General features: G+C 54.1%; 10 protein-coding genes across 10 annotated transcripts; 5 read left to right on the top strand and 5 right to left on the bottom strand.

Annotated features, from left to right (window-relative positions):
- Positions 1-5: 5 nt before the first annotated feature.
- On the bottom strand, positions 6-4,020 carry BDP55DRAFT_713874 (Sec8 exocyst complex component-specific domain-containing protein). Its single transcript, XM_060578252.1, has 2 exons — positions 1,099-4,020; positions 6-1,036 (listed from the first exon to the last, which is right to left on the bottom strand). Exons 1-2 carry the CDS (start codon positions 3,669-3,671, stop codon positions 388-390), a joined length of 3,222 nt encoding a protein of 1,073 aa, XP_060431768.1. The 5' UTR covers positions 3,672-4,020; the 3' UTR covers positions 6-387.
- A 114-nt stretch (positions 4,021-4,134) lies between these two features.
- Positions 4,135-6,133, top strand: BDP55DRAFT_658512 (RAI1 like PD-XK nuclease-domain-containing protein). The gene is made up of 9 exons (XM_060574487.1): positions 4,135-4,353; positions 4,451-4,693; positions 4,749-4,780; positions 4,848-4,875; positions 4,940-4,947; positions 5,011-5,111; positions 5,177-5,347; positions 5,447-5,746; positions 5,898-6,133. Exons 1-9 carry the CDS (start codon positions 4,213-4,215, stop codon positions 6,071-6,073), a joined length of 1,200 nt encoding a protein of 399 aa, XP_060431767.1. The 5' UTR covers positions 4,135-4,212; the 3' UTR covers positions 6,074-6,133.
- A 485-nt stretch (positions 6,134-6,618) lies between these two features.
- On the bottom strand, positions 6,619-8,673 carry BDP55DRAFT_548631 (kinase-like domain-containing protein; the record flags this gene model as incomplete). The annotated part of the gene is made up of 4 exons (XM_060568861.1): positions 6,619-8,208; positions 8,264-8,431; positions 8,496-8,563; positions 8,622-8,673. The coding sequence occupies 4 exons, from the start codon at positions 8,671-8,673 to the stop codon at positions 6,619-6,621; spliced, it is 1,878 nt and encodes a 625-aa protein (XP_060431766.1).
- A 200-nt stretch (positions 8,674-8,873) lies between these two features.
- On the top strand, positions 8,874-9,524 carry BDP55DRAFT_76502 (uncharacterized protein). The gene has a single exon (XM_060580930.1). The coding sequence runs from the start codon at positions 9,053-9,055 to the stop codon at positions 9,398-9,400; it is 348 nt and encodes a 115-aa protein (XP_060431765.1). The 5' UTR covers positions 8,874-9,052; the 3' UTR covers positions 9,401-9,524.
- Positions 9,525-11,020: 1,496 nt separating this feature from the next.
- On the top strand, positions 11,021-15,544 carry BDP55DRAFT_76446 (variant SH3 domain-containing protein). The gene is made up of 2 exons (XM_060580923.1): positions 11,021-11,229; positions 11,297-15,544. Exons 1-2 carry the CDS (start codon positions 11,155-11,157, stop codon positions 15,143-15,145), a joined length of 3,924 nt encoding a protein of 1,307 aa, XP_060431764.1. The 5' UTR covers positions 11,021-11,154; the 3' UTR covers positions 15,146-15,544.
- A 298-nt stretch (positions 15,545-15,842) lies between these two features.
- BDP55DRAFT_76424 (uncharacterized protein) lies at positions 15,843-16,876 on the top strand. Its single transcript, XM_060580917.1, has 3 exons — positions 15,843-16,420; positions 16,536-16,610; positions 16,699-16,876. The coding sequence occupies exons 1-3, from the start codon at positions 15,979-15,981 to the stop codon at positions 16,800-16,802; spliced, it is 621 nt and encodes a 206-aa protein (XP_060431763.1). The 5' UTR covers positions 15,843-15,978; the 3' UTR covers positions 16,803-16,876.
- Positions 16,877-16,950: 74 nt separating this feature from the next.
- On the bottom strand, positions 16,951-18,046 carry BDP55DRAFT_692605 (uncharacterized protein; the record flags this gene model as incomplete). The annotated part of the gene is made up of 2 exons (XM_060577139.1): positions 16,951-17,602; positions 17,700-18,046. The coding sequence occupies 2 exons, from the start codon at positions 18,044-18,046 to the stop codon at positions 16,951-16,953; spliced, it is 999 nt and encodes a 332-aa protein (XP_060431762.1).
- Positions 18,047-18,403: 357 nt separating this feature from the next.
- BDP55DRAFT_658500 (FAD-linked oxidoreductase-like protein) lies at positions 18,404-20,515 on the bottom strand. The gene is made up of 2 exons (XM_060574486.1): positions 19,614-20,515; positions 18,404-19,557 (listed from the first exon to the last, which is right to left on the bottom strand). The coding sequence occupies exons 1-2, from the start codon at positions 20,201-20,203 to the stop codon at positions 18,729-18,731; spliced, it is 1,419 nt and encodes a 472-aa protein (XP_060431761.1). The 5' UTR covers positions 20,204-20,515; the 3' UTR covers positions 18,404-18,728.
- A 152-nt stretch (positions 20,516-20,667) lies between these two features.
- BDP55DRAFT_702969 (mitochondrial carrier protein) lies at positions 20,668-22,117 on the bottom strand. The gene is made up of 6 exons (XM_060577948.1): positions 21,937-22,117; positions 21,854-21,865; positions 21,652-21,752; positions 21,558-21,593; positions 20,853-21,496; positions 20,668-20,771 (listed from the first exon to the last, which is right to left on the bottom strand). The coding sequence occupies exons 1-6, from the start codon at positions 22,010-22,012 to the stop codon at positions 20,741-20,743; spliced, it is 900 nt and encodes a 299-aa protein (XP_060431760.1). The 5' UTR covers positions 22,013-22,117; the 3' UTR covers positions 20,668-20,740.
- A 294-nt stretch (positions 22,118-22,411) lies between these two features.
- On the top strand, positions 22,412-24,513 carry BDP55DRAFT_739680 (delta 1-pyrroline-5-carboxylate dehydrogenase-like protein; the record flags this gene model as incomplete). Its single annotated transcript, XM_060580404.1, has 5 exons — positions 22,412-22,570; positions 22,635-22,743; positions 22,851-23,127; positions 23,201-23,269; positions 23,348-24,513. The coding sequence occupies 5 exons, from the start codon at positions 22,412-22,414 to the stop codon at positions 24,465-24,467; spliced, it is 1,734 nt and encodes a 577-aa protein (XP_060431759.1). The 3' UTR covers positions 24,468-24,513.
- Between the last annotated feature and the right edge of the window lie 15 nt (positions 24,514-24,528).

Here is a 24,528-nt window from a genome sequence, read left to right as displayed (position 1 = left end):
GAGGATGTGGAAAATTCATGAAATCTGTGCGTATGTGTATTTCGTGTACATGTGGTTAGGAAAAGTTTGCTGGCATTGAAAAAGCTATAGACTACAAGAATAATACCCCCCCAAAATTTGACCAAGACTTGTAGGATGCCACCCCTCCCAAATACCGGGATGGTAGGTAGTGACATCTCTTGTTTACAAGTCGTAGTCTTGTGGGGGACTCAAACCACGAGGAGGGGTCGAGTCTAGATGATGGCAGCAACACTCTTCTCTCTCTGCCTTCTTTCCCTCTCCTGAACGCCTCGCAAAGTCCACAGCAAACCACGCTGGGATCATCTACACATCATCAGCCATGTAAAAACTAAACGATTCTCTCTTCTCTCAAGGATCTCGGTGCTTCTAAGTCTGCCACATGTGCTCACTAAGCCCAAGCATCTTATCCGCCATCTGCCTCTTGGCGGCGCTCGCGATCCCCCGCTCGGGGTTCGAAAGCTGCTCGCTAAAACACAGCTCCAGCAGCGTCCTCAGCTCCTCGTAGCTAAACGTGTCGGATGGGTCCGCGTGCTCGTCCTTGTCCTTATCTTCGCTGGCCTTTTCAACAATGGCGTCGGGCCCCTTGTCAAAGAGGGCAAAGTAGTTTGACGCGCGCGCGAGGTCGACGCCCTCCTCCACGTTTTTGAGGTTCTGCTGCAGGACCAAGATGTTGAGCTGCATACGACCGCACCCCTTTGCGTTCATGGGCGAGACGAAGGCGGCGTTGGTGACGAGGTAATCGTTGATCAGCAGGCCGAGACCAGTGCGGATGAAGGCCGTCTCCTTGGCGCGGAGGTATCGCGCAATGGTCTCATCGTAAAGGACCAGGTCCGAGTTGAGGTTGATAATTTGCAGATCTGGCTCCGTGACTTCTTGGTCGAGGAGATAGGGAGCTGTGTCGGTGGAAAGGGCGGTGCGGAGGGAGTAAATGATTTCGCATCGGATCTCCATGTGGAGGGTCAAGAGCGCGGTACCGGCGAGTTCTTCGAACGACGAGACGATTCCATCGAAAGCCCTGATATTTATGTTAGTAAGGTAAATATGGTATAAGGGCTCCGAGAACAGGAGATAACTTACTGGACTGTCTCCTGTGTCATGGGAAGACACACAGGTCCATCCTCGTTTGTGGCCTTGTTGGGGTCATTCATGAGCGTCCACCGCTTGCTTGAGCCTCGGTTTATGTTTGGGCGGGAAGAGTCGGATTCGTTGCGAGTAATGTGACGCAAACCTGAGATCTTGACTGCGAGCCACTTCATACTAGTGTATAAGAGACAAAGAGACGAAATGGTGTCCTTGTCCTGGATGATGTCGGCCATCTCCATGCGCTTCTCATTGGTCTGAACAATGAGCAGACCGACTTCCTTCTCGAGAAGTTCGCGCTCCAGTGTATCCGAGGTCCACAGTTGCTTTATGGTTTCTTGGACATCTCCCTCTTCCAAAGCCATTGCTGCCGACATGCGTAGCTTTGTGGGCTTGTCTGCTTGCGCCTGAGTTTTGCTCACAAGTGACTTGTACCATCCAAAAGCACGGTCGTAGTATCTCATCATCTGGGTGATGATGAGTGTGCTCAGAGCCTGATCGTGTGGGATGGTGCCCAGCATGCGGCAGAAAGCTGTGACAATGGCAAAGAAAGCTGTTGTGCCCTTGAAGACGGGCCGTCTAGCAACCTGAGTCCATTCCTGGTCTTGCAAGAATGTATCAGCTTCGCCAAAGATGGTGTCACTCAGCTTGCCGAGGGTCTCATCCAGCTGAGGCTGGAAGACGTTGACCAGGAAGTTATCCAAGAAGGACGTCAGTGTGCTGGTGGCAAGATCTGAGCCCGGTGGTACAATCATCTTGAGACGCTGGAGGAAGACAAGGGTAGGAGGGAGGAGCAAGCTCATGTTAAAGACGCTGGGCTCGACCAGAGACTTGTATGTACCAGTTGTCTGCTTGTTCTCCCAACCTGTGGCTCCTCCTCCTCTCTTGGTACTGCCCTCGACTGGCCGCTTCTTGTCAGCTCCGGCTTTTCGAGAAGTGTCGGTCAAGCCGGGAACAGCAGATCGAATGATGCTCTCGAGGGCCTCGTATTCTGTCGTCATGTCCACAGCCTTGGGGTCGCCCTCAGAAAACTTGAACAGGTGCTCTCTAGCAGCGTCCTTTTTACCGTTGACGTTGGCCCCAGGCTTTGGCGATGTACTGAACTGGTATACATCCGCATCCGTGGTGACGTAGTTGTGCAGCAAAGAACGAATTTCGTTTTGGTAGAGGTTCCAGAGTTCCTTGAAGCTCCCCAGCAGGGCGCTGTTGTTTCCAGCACCTTCGCGTCGGATGAGGGCCTTGATTGCCTCGTGGAAGACACGGTGACCCTCTGCGATAGCTTCAAACTTGCCAAACAGCGTCCACAACAAGTCATAAATGACGTCTGCTCTCATTTGGGTTTCTCGGCTGCCGTAAATGTGCAGCCCTTGAGAGTTGGTGGAGCCGCCACGTAATGAGCTGGGATGCCGTTGATCAACCTCGTTAAGTGTCTCATTTACAATGGTAAACAGCTCGACAGGCAGTCTCTGCTTGAGGGTGTCGACGGCCATTTCTAATCTTCCCAACTTGTTGAGGGACTCCACAAGCAAAGACACGTATGAGAAGGTGTCGGCCTCCGGGTTTTTAGCCGGGTCCTCTGTCGCCGATGCTTCGAAGTCCATGGCATCCAGGACTTGGTGGAAAGGAGCGATGGTGATCGATTCGTGATTGCCCTCCTTGAGAGCGCCTTGGGTTTTGGCGAGATTCTGCCACCGCTCTTGACAGTACGGCGACTTGAGGTACAGGTGCTCATGAAGCTCCTCAACCAAGATATCCATGAGTGCTGTGTCCTGGTTGGCAAGGTAACCCCTCAAATCACTGAGCGCACCGATATCATCCAACTCTGGTTTCCGCAGCTTGCGCAGGGCATTCTGCAATACCTCGACTGCGCTCAGGAAGCGCTTCTCGGAAATGCGGGCTTCCAGCTGATCCGGCACCAGACGCAGCTCCTCCAGCTCGTTAAGCGTGGTGAGTAGCTCATCGTAAGCCTGCGATGTGGCCGAGAGCTTCTTGAGGTCCGGGTCCGACGTGCAGAGGCTCACCTTGGACGTCAGCAGGGAGTCCTTGAGCGTGCGCACCCTCTTCTGCGAGGCCTGGATGCTGCCTTGGATCTTATGGAACGTTCCGATCGAACTATTGAAGCCCTGGTGGTGCTCATGGACGATGCCCTTGAGGGAGTTTTGTAGGTAGTCGTGCGTCTGTCGGAACTGGTTGTAGTCGTGCGCGCGGCCTACGGAGCTGGTGTCGAGGAGCTGGAGGGCGAGCTGGACGGGCACACAGTCGGTCTGGCACATTGCCGGCCACTCCACCTTGACGCGCTCGAGGACCTGGCCAATCTGTCGTTCCGCGTTCGTCTCCTGGATGCGCTCGCGGCTGCGGATTGGCGGCGGGCCGCCGCTTCGAAGTGTGGGTGGCGATCGGGGGTTCATCGCTGGCGGGGATCCCACGGCGTATCGGTCGCCGCCTCCGCCTCCTCTGTCGCTGCCTGAATACCCATCGCCGTATGGATCGTAGTCCTCTTCGCGCCTGCCAAAGTTTCCATATCCGTTGCCGTTGCGGTAGCCGCCGCCGCCGCCGTACCGATTGGACATGGTGAGGGAGCAGGTATGTGTAGCGATTTAGGTCGGTAGGGAGGGGAATCGCATCGCGAATGAGGGGTCTTTAGGGAGTGAAGGCCGGCAAGTGTGGCGGGGAGTGGTGATCGGTTTGAAGAAGCAATTTGCCGCTTGCTATCGAGTTAATCGTGCTGTCAGTCAGTCGTGGTCGGGCGAAGGGGATGAGGATGCCTAGATATCGAAGTTGTATTCGTGGTTGGAGTGGGCGGAGCTGGGTCGTCAAGGTGCTGGCGTCCCGCTGCAGCTAGGGGTGTCGGATGGCTCTAGCCCAGCCGTCCGCATGCATGTTTCAGCGATGTTTGGATGTCACCCAGGGCTCTCAGTGGTTCGCTTCAGCGGTCGACGTCGATTCCATTCTCCACCGACCCCGGACGGCGGGCTCCATGCCAATTGACCCGCCCTGCCGTCTCGACGCGCCGTTGCGCCGCAGACGCTCCTTTCTCAACTCCCGACACCGAAGCTTGAGACCGGGGCTGCCGACCGATTCCGTTGATCATCCCGTCTCTTCGACAACGAGATGTCCCTTGGGACAACACGTCGCCTTTTGAACTCCGGAACGAAGCGCTACTCTACATCAAACGCCGTCATGTCGGAACAATTTCCCATCCAGCCTATTGGGCGTTTCTATGCCACGAGCCAGCCAGTCAAACGACCAAAGGTAGGCATCGGTCTTTCTTGTTGCGGTGGACATCTCATCAGCATGACTCTCATGAATTCATGAAAACAATTTACATCTTCGTACTAACACAGGCCAGGAGTTTGCTTGCTTCTCATATGACGATAACCATGAATTCCATCTAGGCGATTCCTCATTGAGATACTACTACCCACCAACCCTCGGCGCCGACTTGTCCAAAGGCTACGATACCTTCATCAAGCACGACGACTCTAAGCCCGAGCACCTCGGAGCCCTACTAAAGACCATCAAAGCTCATGAGGAGGAGACGGGGCAGAAGATTGACGCCCAAATCGTGACATGGCGTGGCATGATGACCAAGGTATGGCCACTTTTCCGCGTTTGCCTCTCTCAATCCCAACTGACCAAGAAAACAGATCATGGCATCGCCCTTTGAAGATCGTGACGGGTTAGTCTCGCAGCCATTGTCACAGAACTGCACAGCTGCCCGGAACTGGAACTGACAGCACAGTCAGCTTTGAAATGAACGCAACGCTATACCAAGTGCGCATGAACAAACTCCTATAACTTTCACAACCAACGACTGAGCTGACCCAGAAAAACTCAGGATTGCATGTACGGCAAGACAGCAAACGACGTGACGACCAACTCTTTCTAATCAGACTGACAAATGGCTAGATACATTGAAGAGAATCACGAGTACAAAGTGGCCTCTCAGAAGCAGCAGAACGCACAGCAGAGACGTGGACCGATCCCGCCCGAAGTGATGCAATTCTGGGGTACGTATACACCAGAGCCCTCTTCTTCTCTGCTAGGGCAATCAAACATGCTGATAGGAGATCAGGATACAAGTTCGAGACGCTGGCCACGCTCCCCGACACCTGGGGCGAGACGCCCAGGGAATACATCGAGAACAGAGACGTCGAAGTCGTCAACAACAACGCCCAGTACTGCTCCGTAGTCAGAACAGGCATAGGACAAACCGTAATCTGCATAGGTGGCGAAGTCGACGCCGGTACGTTGACCCCCTTCTCAAATTCACACCGTGTATCCACCTACCCCCTATTCTCAAAGAGAAGGAGTGAGATATTAACAATTCGCTTCCACTCCAAAGTCTGGGACTCGAAACCCCAAAAACAAGGCGCTCCTACAAACTGGGTCGAGCTCAAGACCAGCCTCGCCCTCCGCGACGACCGCGACGTCGACAACTTCCACCGCAAGCTCATGAAGTTCTGGATCCAGTCCTTCCTCCTCGGCGTCCCCAAGATCATCGTCGGCTTCCGCAACCGCCACGGCATCCTCACCGATGTCGAGGAGATTGAGACGGAAAAGATCCCCGACACCGTGCAGCGCCGCGGGAAAGCGACATGGAACGGCGATATGTGCGTTAATTTTGCCGCCGAGTTTCTCGTTTGTGAGTGCCCCTTTTCGTTTTAGTCTCTTGCCTTTTCCCATGGTCCTCTTGACCCCTTCCTGTTGGGTTTCCTATTGGGTTGCCTGCCGGGATTACTTTGCTATATTAGCTATCTGAGTATGCAAAGGGCTGCCACTTACTCCAACCGCAGGGCTCCGGCAGACAATCAACGACGACGGCGTGTGGAGGATACGTAGGCGGGCAGGCGAGCCTACCATTGAGGTTTTCAAAGTCGACGAGGCCGGGCACGGGGAGCTCTTGACAGACGACTTCATCAACTGGAGAATAAAGCTCTCCATGAAGAATGTCCCACTGGAGGAGCCATAGAATACTGCTGTTTGGCTAATATAGACATCACATTATGATATTAACATACGTGTACACAAAGTTTTTCACGCAACGGGAACCTTGAATGTAGTGCAACAAATCCCTTTCCATTGTTAAAAAAACGCAATCTTGACGCTACCTAGGAGGTATCTAAACTACTACCAAACGAAAGACCAGAAAAACGCCAAACCGAATGCGAAGCAGAGCTGCAAACAAGAACCCGAATCGGCCGTGTGAAAGATACTTATCCCGTCGTGAAAGTGAATAAACATCATCGCCGGAAAAAAGTCAACCCCCATCGTCAGCTTCTTCATTGCGAAAAGAAAAAAAAAAGCAAAAAATCCTAACCCCCGATGGTAACTCTTCAATCTGCCAAAAACTGAATTGAAAACTCTCTCCCAATGCTTTTTGTGTGTACTGTCCAACCCAGTATGCTGCGACGTGTTCATACACTTCTCATCATACAGCATGTTTCTCGTGAATAATAATGTTGTGCCAATCTTTTCCCCTCATATCCTTCAGATGACAGTCAAAGGAGGTCAAAGCTAGACCGCTGGCCATCTGATTCTCAAGCCCTCCGTCCATCGGCCGTAGAGCACGTCCGATAGCTGCTTGCAGTGCTCCATGCCGGGCCTGGGAGGGCGGCCGGGATACTTGGCTTCCACGGCCGTCTTCTCGCTGCGTTCCTTCTCGGCAGACTCTGGTGTCGCAATCGACCCGTTGCGTCTCCTATGACTCTTTAGGTGCGGGTTGTTTGGTGCCATCATCAACTTGGTCGGGCTGCTTGACGGCGTGGGAGCGGCGCTCCTGATGATGACCGTTCCTTGGGGTGTGCCATCTGATGGGATTTTGATCGATTGCTGGGGCATCAAGGCCTGGTTCAGCTTGGGATCCTGGGAGACAGCCGTCATCATGTTTTGCATGAGATGGTAGGCACCCTCAGGATCAACAGAGTCCAGAAGTGCAAACGCATCTGTAAGCTTTGCGAGCGCCTCCCGCCTCTGCATGCCTGACGTCTGCGCATGAAGCTCAGCGAGGGTAGGGTCCAGGACCCTGTTAAATAGTCGTCGCCCGAGTAGTGCCTCCTTGCTATTAGTATCGATGGCGGCTGCTCGCATCGGCGCTTTGTTCTCATTGCCCATGGTACCCTCAGGCGAAGTGTCCTCCCAAGCGGTGACAGAGCCATCCGATGGCACCCGGCGGAAGAGCCGCACAGAGGACCCAGAGTTGCCGTACGACATGTCTGGTTGTAAAGGCCGCCTGGCGACTGTCGAGCGAGGTGAGCCGTTTGTTTGGATCTGTGTGCCGGAACTCTGGCGGCTCGAGGGCTGGCGACGCACAGTAGACCGGCGAACTGTCCCGGGAGCGGGAGAGGAGGGGCCGAGCGGCGCGTCCTTGGGGTCGAGCCGGCGCATGGCCTCTTCTGCCGCAAAGTAGGAGGGCTTCCGTGCATGACCATTCGGTCGCTTGGGCGCCACTGACTTGACTGTGTCGAACACCCATTCATCCGTGTCGTCCCTAGAAGACATGGTATGCAGGGTTTCTTGGTAAAAGGTAGGGTGGGACCTCCGATTCTGGTTCGCATCCCACATCTGCTTGCGTGCAATCAGCTCCTGGAGAGCCTCAACCTTGCCAGCCGATCTAATGAATCGGTGACGGAGCAGATCCTTGGCCGAGGGTCTGCGGTCAGAGTCTTTGACCAAGCACTGTGCAACGAAATCCCTGAAGTCTTTGCTGAAGTTGTTCTCGAGTCGAGGAGGAGAGTTCTTTGGGATATGGAACAAAACCTTCATCGGATGGATATGCGCCAGAGGAGGTTCGCCATTGGCCATCTCCATGGCAGTAATTCCAAGTGACCAGATATCTGCCTTGAAACCATAGCCATCCTGTTGAATGACTTCGGGGGCCATCCAGAAAGGAGTGCCGACAAAGGTGTTCCTTTGGGATTTGATGTTGGTCAATTGAGCGGCGACGCCGAAATCGGCCAGCTTGACCTTTCCTGCCTCGGACAAGAGCACGTTGGCGGCCTTGATATCTCGGTGAATCTTACCCTCGGCGTGGAGGTATTCGAGACCGCGAAGAAGCTCACGACAGATGATGGCGATGTGGACCTCGGCAAAGTTGGCAGGTTTGAGCTGAGGAATGTTAGCTAGCCGAACTGCGGCAAAGGTATTGCGCCAAGTGACATACCAAGTCAAGACATGAACCACCACCAAGATACTCCATGACGATCCAGAGCTTGTGGCCGCGCAGGAAACTGCCTTTGTACTGCGTGACGAAGGAGCTCGCGCATGTGCTCAGCACAGCAATTTCGCCTTGGATCTCTTGAATGTCATCTTCGCTTGACTCGAGGTCGATCTGCGCAGGTCTTTGTTAGTTTGTCTGTAGGACACCAAGTCGAACATGCGATGCGTCGACTTACATGTTTGATGGCGACAGTTTCGCCAGTGGCCTTTTCAATGGCCTTGTAAACGACACCGAAACTTCCACCTGGATTTACCGTCAGCGCAATTGCTCCCAAAAGGACGTAGATAATGGCAAGACTTACGACCGAGCTCCTCCAGAACCTGATAGTGTTCGGCGACACCCTCGTCGGCCATCGCGGCCGATTTGGACGTCATTGAATCGTTTTGTTCGCTCAACAGAATTCCTTGCAGCAAAGATGGAGGGGGAGGGAGGGAGGAGCTGGCGACGGTCGACCCGGGAGTCCTGGACCGAGGGATTTCGAGGAGAGAGTTGCGCGGGCGAAGCGACAGGATGCTAGGAGAGAGTTTCGAGAGAAGAAATGGGTATCCAGGGAACGGGCTGTCGTGTGTCAGTCAGGACGGCCTGGCTTGTGTATTTAGGGCGGACCAAAAGCAATTGGATTTAATAAAGCAAGCGGATCGACAGCAGTCTGGTTGCTTGGGACAGCGGCGGTAGCGGGCGGGCTTGTTCGCTTGTTCGGTTGTCGAGCGGCAGTCCAGGGCCTGGTCAAAGATGAAAGTGGTCTTTTCCCTTGCCACTTTGGCCGTGGTGCCGTGGTCGACGGGAGTTGGACGCTGGGAACTTGGACGGTGCTTCGTCGCAAAGCTCGGGCCCTTTGTTTACTTTCTTCCGTTTTGGTATAGCTGGGGGAGCTCCGGGGAACCGCAATTTGGCACCAGGGGGGGGTACTTTGTAATGTACTATGAACCGGGGCGAGTCAGCCGATCTTGCGACAAAAAAAGCAAGCGAGAAGAGATCGGTCGAGAGCCGTTGTTTCTGAAGCATCGTGAGAATCGCGAACAAGAAAGAAAGCGGAGGAGAGGATTAGGATGTGGGAGTGGTTGGCGGTTTAGTGCTTGATATGCAGGAGAGAGAGACAGAGGAAAAGACGGATCCGCAGGACGGGCGAGAATGCAAAGTGTGCTAAGTGATTAGAGAGAGGTGTGCTCACTGATAGCTGTCGTGTGAGTGCTTGCGTCGTTTGCATGCCAGAGTGATGAAGGATGCGAGCGTGACCTTGATTTTGACCTTGATCCGGCTTGAAGACTTTCTTGTCGCCCATCAGTCTGTCTTGCCTTGGAGTTTCCTGCGACCTTATTCGACGCGGCGAACGTTAGCTGCGTTGCCTTGCAGATTTCCGGTTGCCAACGGGAAGTAAGTGGGCGGCAGACAAATCTGGTGGTGACTTTGTGGTGTGCGGTGCTAAGGTATGCAGGGCCTCCCCATGAGACGGCGCTGCGTTGTTCATCGCACTAAAACAATGTGCCCACGAGTGCCCCTGCTTTTCCTACAGAGAACATCCTCACCAACGCCGCATTCTCGCCTCTTTTTTTCATTTTTTTTTTTTTTTTTTTGGCGTTGTCATCTCAGGTTTGCCTTCCAGGTCCTTCCAAGTTTGCTGCTCGGAGACAAGCCTATTTTACCGACTATTGCAAGCTGGCAGAGACAATGTGCTACCCAAAACCTGTGCCTGCAGGCTTACACGGATAGTCGTATCTCGTCGAGTAATACGTACTGCAAGGGAGAATCTACCTCGATACCTTACTCCACCTCGCGCATCTGTGTATCTGCGACGTAATACTCCGTAGACAGCCGGGTGATAACACGACTTGGATCAGGCAAGCTGAAGAGAAGGTTAATAGTGGGAAAGATGATGGGGTCTTCGCCCACGTCAAGGTCAGTACTCCGTAGGCCAGGTACGTAGCACGAAATACTTGGTCACTCATGGTCATTGCTTTCGGCATCGCAGGCGGTGACCAGAAGATTTCCAAGACTTCTCCAAGGTCCAGGGGCCTCAGATGTGCCATGCCAGGCTTAGCGCCGCGCCAAGGAGGCACCGAGAGGGTCCCCACTAGTCGCCGGTGGAGATGCGCCAGCCGCACAGGAGGTCGCAACCCGTTACAAGCTTGCCCTTACTTACCTTTAGGTAGGTACCCAAGCCTAGGCCCTGGATTGCCCTCCGATCGCAGGTACCTTGCACACATTGGTAGGTATCCGTTCACTACAATTGCCAGTGTTTAGGACTCCCTCTGGAGACTCCCGATATCCCCCCGCCAACGAGCCCCTCTGTTTGTTGGTTGCCCCGGGTCCGCACCCCCGGCTTCGCTGACATTCACCGCATCCCCTTCTTGGAAGTCGTGTCCGACAGATCGACTTTCCACTTGTACTTTGTTCCGCCAACATTGACCATCTCCCACACGTCAACTCCCATGCCCACCTCACTGGACGCATTTACCAACTACCTTTACCCACTCAAACAAGGTCATTGTCGCCGTGCACGCGAGCCTCACCTGCATTCCTCAACAACAACTCGCAGAGCCTTGCAAAAAAATTCCCACGAGCCTAGAGTCCTTTCTCGCTTGCCTCTCGCTTCGCTGCGGGAGCTCGATCTTGTCATCATTCCTTGCCATCAGCCTTTGCGCGCGCACGCCTTTGCATGGCCGTCACGATACCTCATTGCAGCTTACACAATCGCGTCGAATCAACTTGTGACTGCATGAGCCGAGTGCCAGGCTCCGCCAAACAACCACTGAGGCACTCGTTATCAACACGCAGATAATCGCACTCGAACAAGCAGTCCCTTCGATTGCGGGCGCAATTGTCAACTCTTCAATATGGTGCCTGCACCACAGTCTCTACCGACACGGTTTCCGTGCTGGTGCAGAGCAGTCTACTCTTGGGGCGGAGAGGTTTGTTGTAGCTGTTCGAGCGTCCTTGAGGGGACTGGCTTTCCAAATACTGACTTGACTTCCCTAGTCCAAACGAGATCTCGGCTTCATCGAAGGTGACTTGATCGAATGTCTCAACGCTGGAGATGGCTCATGGTGGACGGGTAGACTATGGCGCGACAGAAGGACTGTGGGAGTCTTTCCCTCCAATTTCGTTGAGGTCCTCCCCGCCGACTTTAGACCAACGACGAGATCAGCCAGCCCTCTTCCAGCAGAGAACACACCGAGCCCAAGCACACCTCAAAAGTCAAGGACTTTCCGAAAGCCCTTCGAGGCCTATTCCAAAGCACCGCACTATACCGCTGCGAAACAGCCCGAGGTGTACCGCACGAACCCAAACCCAAGGCCTAGAGGGCATTCTGGAGAGTCGATTCACAGTGCAATGGCGGAGCAAAGCAGAAGAGATCGGTCACCGGCCCCGGAAGCCTTCCTTTCGAGAGAGAACTCTTTCAATGATGCTGCCTCGACTAGAATGCGAGCATACACGTCGCCAGCCCCAGCCGGTTACGTATCGCGGGGCAATTCCTTCAACGATGGCGCGCAACAGCAGTACATGCCGAGAGGAAGAACACCTGTGCCAAGAGGAAGAACACCGGTTCCAAGGGAGAGAACGCCAGTACCTCCAAGAGAAAGGACACCCGTCCCCGATTACGGCCATGGTCACAGCCACAGCCAAAGCCACGGCCACGGATCAAGACAGAACTCTTACAACACGGAAAGGGGGCCGTCTCCCATACCGCCATCCCACAACTTCAGCTCCTCAAGAGGTCCATCGCCGGCCCCTTCCGTGAGTTATAAGCCTTACCGTCCTCCCACTCGAGAAAAGGTGGATTCTCCTCCACCCCCGGCCCCACCTCCGCACCGGCATGTAGCGGCTTCGCGACATAAGCAAAGCATATCCTACGATAGTAGGCACGATAGCTCGCGTCAGGACTCGCATGGCTCCTATGACAATCGCTTTCATGCTGGTCGACATGGGTCTGGTAACTCGTTTGACAAACGATTTGATATCGTGCGTCAAGACTCGAGTGCCTCATACGATAACCGTCATCCACCCTTGGACAGGCACGGTTCGCATCTCTCATACCAAGCCCATCGGCCGTCACCGATACAGACTCAACGGCATCACTCACCAGCTCCACCTTCGCCGTCAGCAAGCCACATGACCCCGTCGCCTTTGCGGGAAGCAATGGACGGCGTGATCGAGCAGCTGGACGCCCTCGGGATGCCCCGAGATCCGACACCAGAACCGCCACTGGATCCCTGGTCACCCGAGTCGTTTGACATGGTTAATGACCGCGCTAGGAGAAAGAACACTTACCAAAGACCACAGACATCTATGGGCATAGCACAACAGGACGAAGGGTACGAAACCTGGAGCGGCGGATCGTCACGAGACCAGTCCTATCACAACGGACATCGGGAGGATAAAGAGCAGCTACCTCAACTGAGTAACTACGTCGAACGTATGGAAAGTCGTCTCAAAAAAATGCATCAACATAGCGCAAGTATGGCTGACCTTGAGGATGAGGCACCGAAGCCACCCCCCAAAGGCCAGTTATACGAGAGACCCAAGTCTTCGATGGGTGGACCGGAGGAGAGGAAGCTTCGCGGGCGCAAGTCGGCCTACGACATTGGCCGCAACGTCCTGAACAGGACGTTTACGACGAAGACCAACTCTACCAGCGCCTCCTCAGGCAATCAGAGTTCGACGACGCAAAGCAGCGACAGGAGTTTGATGAGTGGGTCGTCAGCCGGCGCTATTAGCGCAACGAGCGCCGGCAGTTTCGCTCGCAAGACCCAAAAGCGTGCGCAGAGTGCCCTGGGCATGCGGGACGCTGATATCGAGCGCCCGGAAACCCCATTCACCGGTGTCACATACCATAGCAGCCACGCCTCGGAAGTATCCCGGCCCAAATCACAAGCTGGCTTTCATGAGGATGCAGGTCTTGGAGGCCTCGTCACCCCGAAACCCCCAAAGAGGAACATCTTCAAGAAGCTCCTCGACACAGCCAAAACTGGGGTGGCATCCGGGCGCAGTAGTATTGCCATGGGTGCCGACTCACCCAGATCGTCGCCTTTTGCTCGTTCCATGCCCAATGTTGCCGCTCAAGCTGGTGCTAGCGTCTCTAACTTGACCAACATGGGTAGCACTGGCTTCGGTAGGGAAGCAGCCAGAGAAATGGGTCTTGCGAACGGAGTGGACTGGGTTCAGGTCCGCAGAGACGTCAATCGATCCAACTCTTTGAGTAAGAACGAGAGGAACGAGCGGAAAGACCGCTGCCAAATGCTCGATTACCCAGCACTGAACCCAGTCGATGAGTTGTACGAAGGCATGGAGGGCGATGAAGGAGCGGACGGTCTGCCTGTGGAGGACCCCATCGACTATCAATCATTAAATCTCACCCAGGTGGACAAGAATTCGAGGTTCGTGGCCAGCTTCCCACCAACGACGACAGCGCAGAGCTTAGCAACAACATACGTATGTCGCCCATACCGCAGCGACGTCCAGAGACTGCGGGCAATCTTCACCTGGGTATCCGAAAAGCTGGTTTGGGAAGAGGACTTTGAAGGTCAAGTCGACACCCGAAGAGTCCTGCAGTCAAAGCGAGCGAGTGCCGAAGAGTATGCCGTCACAGTGTACGAAATGTGCTCTGCCGTTGGCATTCAGTGTGAGGTCATCCGCGGGTATCTCAAGACGCCCGGTGAAATTCCAGAGCACAATATCATGCCTCGCGCAAACCACTGGTGGAATGCGGTCCTGGTCGACAATGACTGGCGGATGATTGATTGCTGCATGGCCAGTCCTTCGTATCCCAGGCGGCATTTATACTCGAGCGCTAGCAACAGCGCTGCCGACTTTTGGTGGTTCCTTACGCGGCCGACAGAGCTCTGCTGGACGCATATCCCTGAACACCACACTCAACAACACATGTGCCCGCCACAGGCCCATGAAGTTCTTCTCAACTTACCTTGCGCCTGCCCCCCGTTTTTCAAGAACACACTGGAGATGGTCGACTATAACACGGCGGCAACTCGTATCGAGGATCTAGAGATGGTACATGTCAAGTTCAACGCTCCGCCTGATGTCGAGATCGCTGCTGAGGTCGAAGTCCGCGGCTACACCAGGGATGTCGATGGCGATGTGTTTGAGAGCGGCGAAGTTGTGAAGAAGAGAGCTTTGGCGCAAGCGGAGTGGTTCAACGGCACCAAAAGATACACCATCAAGGCTCTGTTGCCCGGTGATGAGGGCCAGGGAGTCTTGAAGATCTATGCCGGCAAGCGTGGTCTGATGCATAGCATCAAGGACATTCCTCATCCAGTGGCATTTGCGCTACCAATTATTCATACGGGCGAGAACCCTCCGTATGAGTTTGTGACGCGGCACCCGACGCCTCATGCGCAACGTCACGATATCTACGTTGTTCAACCTCAATGCCAACGCCTGGCTCTGAACAACACTTTTGTTTTCGCAATCCGGCAGCACCCCAGCTCTGCGGGCGCGGCTGGTTCGGTGATGACACCATCATCGAACCCTGGGGGCGCAAGTCCAATCCCGTTCATGCGGCCGAGCTCTGCAATGAGCATGACCGCCTCCAGCGCCAGCGGCTCGAACCTCAGTTCAGCCGCCGCCGGTGGAAAGAAGCCAGCAAAGTTGGCGATTCAAACTCCAGGTGGCAAGATTCTCCGTCTTATGCGGAAAGAGGAACGCAGGGGAGTCAGCGTTGGCAGCAGAGGAGCTGAAGAGGATCTTAGTGATGGTGGTACGTGGGAGACTATCATCAAGTGTTCCGAGAAGGGGGTGTGGAGGGGACTTGTATTGGCGGACCGCACCGCTCGTTGGTGCGTCTTTGCCGAATGGGTATGTGTGGGATGAGCATTCTGCGATTTATTGCGTCTTTTTGTCTTTTGTTTGATTTGAAACTTGCAAGGGGCAATGTCGAACAAAAAAAGGGACTTGAGCGGTTACGACTGGGTTTGGTTCGGGTTATGCATATCTCGGCGTTTTCTTTTCTACCGGCTTTCTGTGTCTTCTTCTCTGTGTATTTGGGAAACCTGAGTATCGATTGGTTGGAAGGCTTCGTCACGGCTGTGGGAGTTTTTTTCTCTAATGTACGATACATAATGGGAATCATGCATGTCCAGGCTAGGATGGTTCTGTAACATAAAAAGTTTACGCGAAAATGCTGTCAATGAAGTACATGATATTCAATTTTAGTTGTGCCAATTCGCCTTGATCCTTGATCGTGTGAGCGATGAAGTGAGTGAGGTCGGTGGTGTGTTGGTTGTTCCAGCAATAGGTAGGCACTGTGTTTGCCTGCCACATGAGCTATTTGCACTGTCTCTTATCGATAACTGCCTTATTGCGTGCGGTGCCTGGACGACCTCGACCTCCAAATGTAAACAGAGGGGCGGCCTGCAACGTGGACGGCGCATTGCAACCTCACGCCCCGTACCTACACATCCGCGATCCAACCCATTTGGGAGACATCAACATCCAACATCCTTGTCTTATTTTACGCATTGAGATTTGAGTCGTACAGTAGTACTACGCTACCCACCCCCGTTGACAACCGCAAACCGGGAGAGGGAGGTATCAAAAAGAAGAAAGACGGAGATCAGCCGACTTTGAAACACCAAACACAGCACATTTGAACAACGGTTACAGAAGCAAAGAAAAGCCCGAGAGGGGGGCTTGACGAGAAAAAGATGGCAGACAGAGCTTCGAGACCGGTGGTACCACCGCCCGGCGCGCCGCGACGAGCGGTCCGGCGCAATCTGTTCCAGGGACTCACGAGGCGAGCGACGGGGACGACCACGACCACGACGGGGCAGACCATGCCTTCGACAGCTGGCGGCGCGGGCGGCGTGGCATCAGTATCTGCCTCTGCTGGTGCGACGATGGGGACTGGGGGAGGAGGACCCGGCAACGGCGTCGGCGGTTCTTCGACAGCTGGTAATGGTCACGCGGGCGAGACACTCCGCCTCGACGTCGACGTTCTCTCTGACGGCGGGCCGCCGTCGGCAATGGGGCCCGTGGAGATTGTGATGCGCGACGAGCACGGCGAGATTGAGCTTGGAGAGCTGCCGACGCTGGTGTTTGACGAGGCTGATGAGGCTGCTGCCATGGATGATCGGGAGGAGAGCAAGAGTAGGTTTTTTTTTTCTTCATTGTTTCTCGTTCATGTTCATTTTTCTTTTGGTTTCCTGATTTCATTGAAAGGGGTATTGTTTGTTATGTGTAATGCTAACTATGCTTTTTATAGAAGAGCGGCAGCGGCTCGCGGAGGCGGTGAAGCAGCATCAGGTCAACCATACCGCCGTCCGTGAACAGCCTGAAGGTAAGTCCTCCCCTGCCCGAGACAGTTCTGTGTCCAGCTCTTCACTGGAGGGAAAGGGGGTATTCTGATCCGCTCCTGTGTGATGTAGAGCTTCTCGAAGCCGTCAAAGCCAGTTTACGAGCCAAGGTCGCGGCTCTTGCTGACGACAATTGGATGTACGAAGCTGAACCGGAGTTGCCCCGTGGCTTCTGAACACGATGCCTCGCCAATTTCCAACTGGATATCCCGGTTGTTGCCTCCACAACCATTATTGACACATATTCTTCAACGTCTGGTTCATTACGAGCGTGCTCTTACGCACGACGGGCATCTGCGCCGAATCGACGGAAAACAACATCATCTAATCCAAGCCCTCAGCCGCGGGGGCTTCCACCCGTCTCGTCGCCGGGCGTCTCTGCTGAGGGGCGCCACCACCACCGGCACCACCAAACAGGCTGCCCATCATGTCCATGAGCGGATTGCTCTGCCTCGGGCGCGAGATGCCAAAGTACATTTCGGCAATGATCTCGAGCGCCTCGCTCCACGCGCTGACCTCGGAAATGTTGGACGAGTACTTTGCCAGGAGCTGCTTGTAGGCGTCCGGGGCGCCGCGCTGAATCGCCAGCAGAAGCAGGCCGAGGAAATTGAGGAGGGGCAGGCCGGGGAAGATGCGCAGGTCGGCGCTGTTGCTGCTGACGTCCTGGACGCCGAGGCCCTTGTTGTCGTCGCTGAGGGAGGAGGCGAAGAGGCGGTAGCAGGTGTTTGCGGCGCGGACATTGCCGACGAGGAGATAGGGGAAGATGGCGCGGGCGGCGTAGAGGGGCGCCGTGTGCGAGTCGTCCTCCTTGTACCAGACGTATTCCATCTTTGCGAGCACTTCGGCCGAGTCCTTTGTTCCTAGCACCAGGTGTCGTTCCGCCTCGTAGGCGTCGTGTTCTTCGGCGTAGAGGGATCCGGCGACGTGGTGGAAGTCGGTGTCGCCGGCGGGATACTCGCCGAACTTTGATGACCATCTGTAGCAGAGGGAATTGCCCGTAGTTAGAAACGACTGATCGGCTTTGCCTCCGCTGCACATTGCGCACACAAAAAGAACATATGCCTTTTACTCACGCAATAATCTCCCCGATAAACTTCTTCCTCGTCGGCTCCTGGGCAGTAAACAAGCGCAGGAGGGTGAGCAGTTTGCCCTTGTTGGCGGCGTCGGGTTTGAGCTCGGCCTGCTTGAAGACGTCGACAAGCATGACGGCCAAATCGCCACCGCTGCCGCCCTGTTCGGCCTTTAGGAGGGACTGTGCGACATTGTAGAGGATATCGGTGGCGGCGGGCCAGTTCGCGGCCTTGATGTAGCGGGCGGCGACGACGCGGGTCTGTTGCTGGGCCTCGTAGAACTGGCCTTCGCCGATGCGGGCTTGGAGCCGCGTAATGATCTTTTCAATCTTGTCTCCTTTGGCTGCCATTTTGGGGGAGTCTGTCGGAAGTGTTGTCTAGGTGTAGACTTTCAGAAGGGGTGGGGTGGTCGGGGGTAAGAGGTATGGTGGGATGTGAGGGCTCTGGTGAGGTGTGACGATGTCGTTTTGTAGCTTGCGCGGTGGCTTTGGGAGTTGGGATGGTGGGGCTTGGTGGCAGGTGAGGTACCTCCTCCAGGCTGTGAATAGAGGTACCTCAGCCCCTCGTTTGGAGGGAGCTTCGGTTCCATTCTGTCATTCTCTCGGATAAAGTACGGGTAATGAGAGCTCTAGAGACCCGGGGATGAGATCCCTGGTCGAAGCACTGACCACTACTTTATTTACAAAGCCTTCCTTTCTGCTCCGTCAGTTCAACTTGTTGTTTTGAACCATGGCTGAGGCGCGCGTTGACTGATCTGATCGTGAGTACCTTTTTCGTTCTTCCAAGCCAGCGCAGTGAGAATCCTCCCGATCGAGAGCCAATGCGATATCATGACGGTGGTGCACGGGCATGCCATTGTGGTTATTAGTCGATCAGAAATTATACAGCACGGCCTATCAATACATATCATTGTGGTCGGTTGTAACGCAAGACATAAAAATGATAGGAGAGAGTAAGGAATTTGTTGGTCCTCGTTTACCTTACAACAGGAGTATGACATGGCGATTTTTATTTCTATCATCTCTACTATGATCAATTAGAACTCGTAAGTCTCCTCCACAATTCTCTCTTCAACGCAATAAACTCCGACTTTGTGCGGGATACAGCATCCCGGTTCTCTACCGCTCGCCGCAAGAGATACGACGTGCAATCACCAAGAGAGCCCCAGCTTAAGCACTTGTAGACCTCTATAGGGGCACCACTTCCTGAGTCCTTTGCGTTGGGGCCCTGGTCTGCGAGCTGGAGCAGACTGAAGCTGACTTCATCGGCCATGCCTAGAAGTTGCCCATACTGGATCTTGATCAAGGGCCTCCCTTCCTTGGCACGAGTTTGCTGCAGCGCGTTGGCCTTCAACACACTGTTCTTGTTGTGCGTTGCAAGGAATAACTCGGCTCTCGGGAAAGACTTCCCAACCGGCATGCCAAAGTCTCCATATACTTGTGATAATAGCCCTCGTGCAATAGAGTCATAAGAGTCATCTGTAGCTTCCTTGGTATCGTTGATCAGATGTCGCGGCTCCGAGCTGATATAGGCTCCGCGGACCAGTTTGATGCCGAGGACGAATTCGTCTTTGTGAGCTAGCGCCATGTGCTGGGCCAGGGTGTCCGGCGTGCTCTTCAGATAGGCTTGGTAGGTGTTGAAGACGACGGCCCGTCTTCCAGTTGTGTTGAAGCAGCGCATGAGTTCCATTGCTACTGTATCAATTCCAGGCTGTACTGATATTTGCTCAGCGTCCATGAAAATGCGTGCTCCGCGTTCCACTGCGCGAGAGCAAACGTCTGAGAGGGCTGACTCCATCTGCGCCGGGAGTGGCTTTCTCGAAGTGAGCGCCTCTGAGACGGCGGCACCGGCACCAGTCAGTCTGAGGAGCAAGTTAGCAAACAATGGATTTGACGTTGATGTATCGGGGACGCCAACTTTAGGGCCAAGACGTCTCCTTCACTGAGCATATCCGCCGTTTCCAAGACACCCTCGCGCCAGGCGTCGATCCCAGCATCGAATCCAGCTTCTGAAACGGAATCTTCCGCCCTCAGTCCCCGGCCGCTCTCCTCTTCTGTCGTGTTGTCGACCACAATTTCGCGAGCATAAGTAAGGATGGCTCCCCGAAAACCCATCCGCTTGATCTCGGCAATTGTCGACGCCACCTCGTGTCGGTTCTCGCCGGCGCAGAAGTGGTTGTACATGGTCTTCTTTAGTATAGTGTGCAGTAGGGGGTTTCTCTGCACGCCAAAGATCCAGCTTCGGTGTGAGCCGTTGAGGAATTTCAAAATGGCCAGAGACGGGCCCAGTAAGATCTGATGGCAAGAAATGGTCGCCACCAACAGAGACCGTAACAGAATCTTCAGGGGTAACTTGGAATGTGGCGGCAGAGCTTGCGGCGTCTTTGAGGCAGTCGACATGTATCGATACTGTGGGCGTGTAAGAGATGCATTGTGGGCGGGATGAACTGAAACTCGTTGGCTCAGCAGGGCTAAGAGTCGCTGGCTGTTAGGATACGAAGGAGACATTGCTCGCTCTTCGGATTCGATATGGTATTGTGTCAACCACTCGAAGTTTCACTGGAGAGATGGCAGATGAAGTGTATTTGAACAACTACGTTATCTTGCATCTAGATGCGCCAACCCCTCTTGACTTCGTCGGGTGAGGTCTTACCATAATGTGCACCGTAGCCGATTTCGGGCACTGTGTTGCCAGCAGCGCTTTCCATTTTGATCAGACGGTATTCTCGTCGAACACAGCTCTCAGCAAGTGGGGTGCATTCTATGATGATAATCGCATGTGGATTAAGTCGAGGAGATAATTAACTTCTGGGGATCGAGACGTCATGGGAAGATGGTTCAAAGTCGAACAGCACATGTTAGATGAGATATGGGTATACACAAAATGTCTCACAAGTTAGCGGATTAGTACGGGAATTTTGGCACAATCGTCAGTGTTTAGAGCCTTTGAGGATTTCCATCACCCAAAAATTACAAAAGTCGCAATCTATTATCTGTGAACTTGATGTTTCTTCGTCTCATGGATCATGTCTAGGTTGGGAAGTCTCAACCGAGAGCCCCCCTTACAAGTTCGGCCCTGCAAGTGAGTGTTAGCCATTGCCCAATAGTGTATAATAACACCCATTTCAAAACGACGAAGCCGAGTGAGAACACTTACGTTGCGAAAGTCCCAGCAGAAACGGGCATCGCCCTCAACAGCGCCGGAACAAGTCCTCGAAACAGTCCTCGAAACCGACCTTCTCTCCAAGTCTGACGGAAAGCGTCTCTCATAGTCAAGTACTTCTGCTCTCCTCCAAACCCATCACTCTGCATTTTACTCTTAATCACGTCAAGCGGGTGACTCCCAAGCCACAGCGCCTCGCCCGCAAGGCCTCCACAAACCGCAATCTTCCAGCTAGCTAGATCTTGTCTATACTCGATGCCTTCCCGCGCCATCGCCATGCTCAGGAACCCCTCATACGCGGCAAACCAGATGCCGTACCCGTGGAACTCCCTGAGAAGTGTGACGTTCTGCCCGCGGTACAGGCCCTTGATGCCGGAGTGCTGGGCGATCTTGCGCACGCAGTCCCAGGGGCCAGAGTACAGGCGCGCAGCGCCGCTGGGTTGTGTCTGGAGCCTGATGCGGACGTGTTCGATCGGTCCGGAGATGATGCTGTTGGTCAGGCCGGCGGCTCCTCCGATGAGGTAGAAATCAGATAGGGAGAGTGATTTGCTACTTGCTTTCGAGTCGGCAGGACTTATCCCGCGAAACTCTTCGAGTCGGCGGCGGAAGAATTGGAAAGCGCCGAATTGAATACTGACCTATTCGAAGGTGGACACGTTCAGACTAAGGTTCGTTTCTCAGATGGGGCTTATTACTTACACAAGCGCCAACACCTAGTAACGGAGCAAGAGTACCCTGAATAGTAGTGAGTGTCAACTTCCGATTTCCTGGACTAGAAGCTGTCAAAGCTGACCTTGTAAAAGGCCAAGGGCCCTTCTTTGGCCCAAATGCTACGGACTAGACCTAGAGCATTACTTCCTCCGCCTTGGGTCTGAAGGCGCACTTTTACGAGGTCTGCGATTCTTGGGTAAGTAATTTAATTTGTTCCACGGCCTTGTGTTGTTTGAAAAAGGCTTTGTTTCGTAAACTGGGGGAATGGAGAGCGTCAGGCTTACCAAAAGGTTGGCCTGCGTAGGGTAGTGTTAGCCAATTTCTTTCTCATCACAACATACAAGACTCATAATGATGAGTTGCATACCTATCAAAACCTGTGCTACACCTCCTGCGGCTCCCGAGGTTATGTCCTTGACGGAATCCAAGGCCGTGGTACCCATGCCAGTAACTGAAGGTCCTGATGAAGAGACCAGACTAGAAAACCCCAATCGATTTGATAATTCAAACAAAAAGAGACTCACGCTAGAAGTAAATTGCGAACCAACATTGGGCAAATACATTTGGGCATGGAACTCCCCCGCTGGTAGCATGCATCCAGATAAGAAGAAGCGGTGGGGTGTCGTTCCGGTCAACGGACCGGCTGCCGGCACTGACGCTTGGCCAAATTGCCGACCTCAACGGCAATGTGACACGAGTATCGGCAACGGCATCGCGATGCCGGAGCTCTGGATTGCAGCCCCCAAGACATATAAATGTAGTTCTCGGGGGCAATTCCTCATTGATCTTATTCGAACCTTAGTTCTTTCCCTCAACCAGCTGAAAGCTACTGGCATCTTACGATGTCTGTCTCTTTAGTACGCGGTCTCTCGACCCCTTTTCCAAAGGCAGACCGACTTACAGTGTCACCCATTCTCTTTAGAGCCAACTCTCGGCCTCTCGAGAGGAGAAACAGGGGGTTTGGCACTTTCAAGGCACCTCCGGTTCGCAACGAGCCCAATGTAAGTTTTCCACAGTGAAACGCAACCACGCCATGTTGACAGCAGCTAACACGACAACCCTAAGCCGTCATACAGCAAGGGCTCAGCCGAGCGTCGAAAGCTCCAAGACGCGATTTCCCGGCTAAAGAGCAGCCTTCCCATCCGAGTCCCCTCCTTGGCACCTGAAATCGTAAGTGGCATCTTCACCCCTAACTCGTACTACCTAGGTACCTCTGCTGCTTTCTGCTCATGAGCTAACACGTTCTATGACCCCCAAAGACAAATGCAAAGTCCTTGTTAGCCAAACAATACCTGCCCAGCGATCACTCCGTCGCCTTGGCCGAATACGCCCAGACAACTCCCGAACACGTATCCGTGGCCATTGATAGGGCACTAGAAGCCAAGCTCGCGTGGGAGAATACGTCTTTTAAGGACAGAGCTGCGGTGTTTCTCAGAGCGGCGGAGCTTATCGCAGGGAAGTACCGATACGATATCATGGCTGCGACGATGCTTGGGCAAGGGAAGAATATTTGGCAGGCGGAGATTGACTCAGCGGCTGAGAGCTGCGACTTTTTACGGTACGCTCGAGAAAGAGGCATCGAGTATTAAGCATTCAAGAAAGCTTCGCTTACTGTAGACGGGCCATGGCAGTTTCAATGTTCATTATGCAGCTCAGCTGTATAACCAGCAGAACACATTGACTGACGCTGGCATCATGAAGTAAGTTTCTCCTTCTCAATCAGAGCTTCTAAGAGAGAAAGCTTGATAACTCGTGCACGAACTAACGGCATTGTCCAGCCAAACAGAATATCGACCGCTAGAGGGCTTCGTCTACGCAATCAGCCCCTTCAACTTCACCGCCATCGGCGCCAACCTGACCGTCGCTCCCGCCATCATGGGCAACGTCGTCCTCTGGAAACCCTCCCACTACGCCCTCTACTCGAGCTACCTCCTCCAAAAGATCTTTGAAGAGGCCGGCCTGCCCGCCAACGTGATCCAGTTCCTCCCCGGCGAGCCCGAAGCAATCACCTCGGCCGTCCTCGACCACCCCCAATTCGCAGCGCTCCACTTCACCGGATCTACGGACGTCTTCCGCCAGCTGTACGGCAAGATCGGGGACGGCGTCACCTCGGGAAGATATGAGAGCTACCCGCGCTTGATCGGCGAGACGGGCGGCAAGAACTTCCACCTGGTGCACCGCAGCGCCGATGTAAGGAATGCGGTGGTGAACACTGTCCGGGGTGCTTTTGAATATCAGGGGCAAAAGTGCTCTGCAACGTCGCGACTTTATGTCGCGGAGTCCATCTGGCCAGAGTTCAAGGAGATGCTCTTGCGGGAAACAAAGGGCCTCAAAGTTGGTTCCCCTGAACAGGTCGACAACTTCATCGGACCCGTCATCCACGAGCGTTCGTGGAAAAAACTCCGCGACGTAATTGAGGAGGCCAAACTAGACACTGCGATCGAGTTGCTAGCCGGTGGTCATACGGACAACAGCCAGGGCTGGTTCGTCTCACCAACCATCTTCCAGACCAACGACCCCCAGCACAAACTCATGAAGAACGAACTCTTTGGCCCGATCCTCGCCGTCCATGTCTACCCCGACGCAAAGTACGAGGAGATGCTCCCCGTCATCGACTCCACGACGCAGTACGGATTAACGGGCGCCGTCTTTGCTCGCAACCGAAGCGCCATCGAGACGGCGGAAAAGGGGTTGCGCCACGCGGCTGGGAATTTCTATGTCAACAGCAAGAGCATCGGCGCTGTTGTCGGGCACCAGCCGTTTGGAGGCGGTCGTGCGAGCGGTACCAATGACAAAGCTACCAGTATTAATCTTTTGACGCGCTTTACTAGCATGAGAAGTATGAAGGAGGACCTTGTTGGCGCAGATACTGTCTTGTATCCTTCGAACGAGGCTTGATATCGTCTATCGTGGCGTCTGTGCTACTCACTCGTAGATCCTGGCTAGATCTTTCCCTTGG

This window comes from Colletotrichum godetiae (genome assembly GCF_030913485.1).
Source record: "Colletotrichum godetiae strain CBS 193.32 chromosome Unknown BDP55scaffold_13, whole genome shotgun sequence".
NCBI classification, from domain to species: Eukaryota; Fungi; Ascomycota; class Sordariomycetes; order Glomerellales; family Glomerellaceae; genus Colletotrichum; species Colletotrichum godetiae.
Note: the sequence above shows the minus strand (reverse complement) of the source record. Positions and strands in the feature narration are given on the sequence as shown.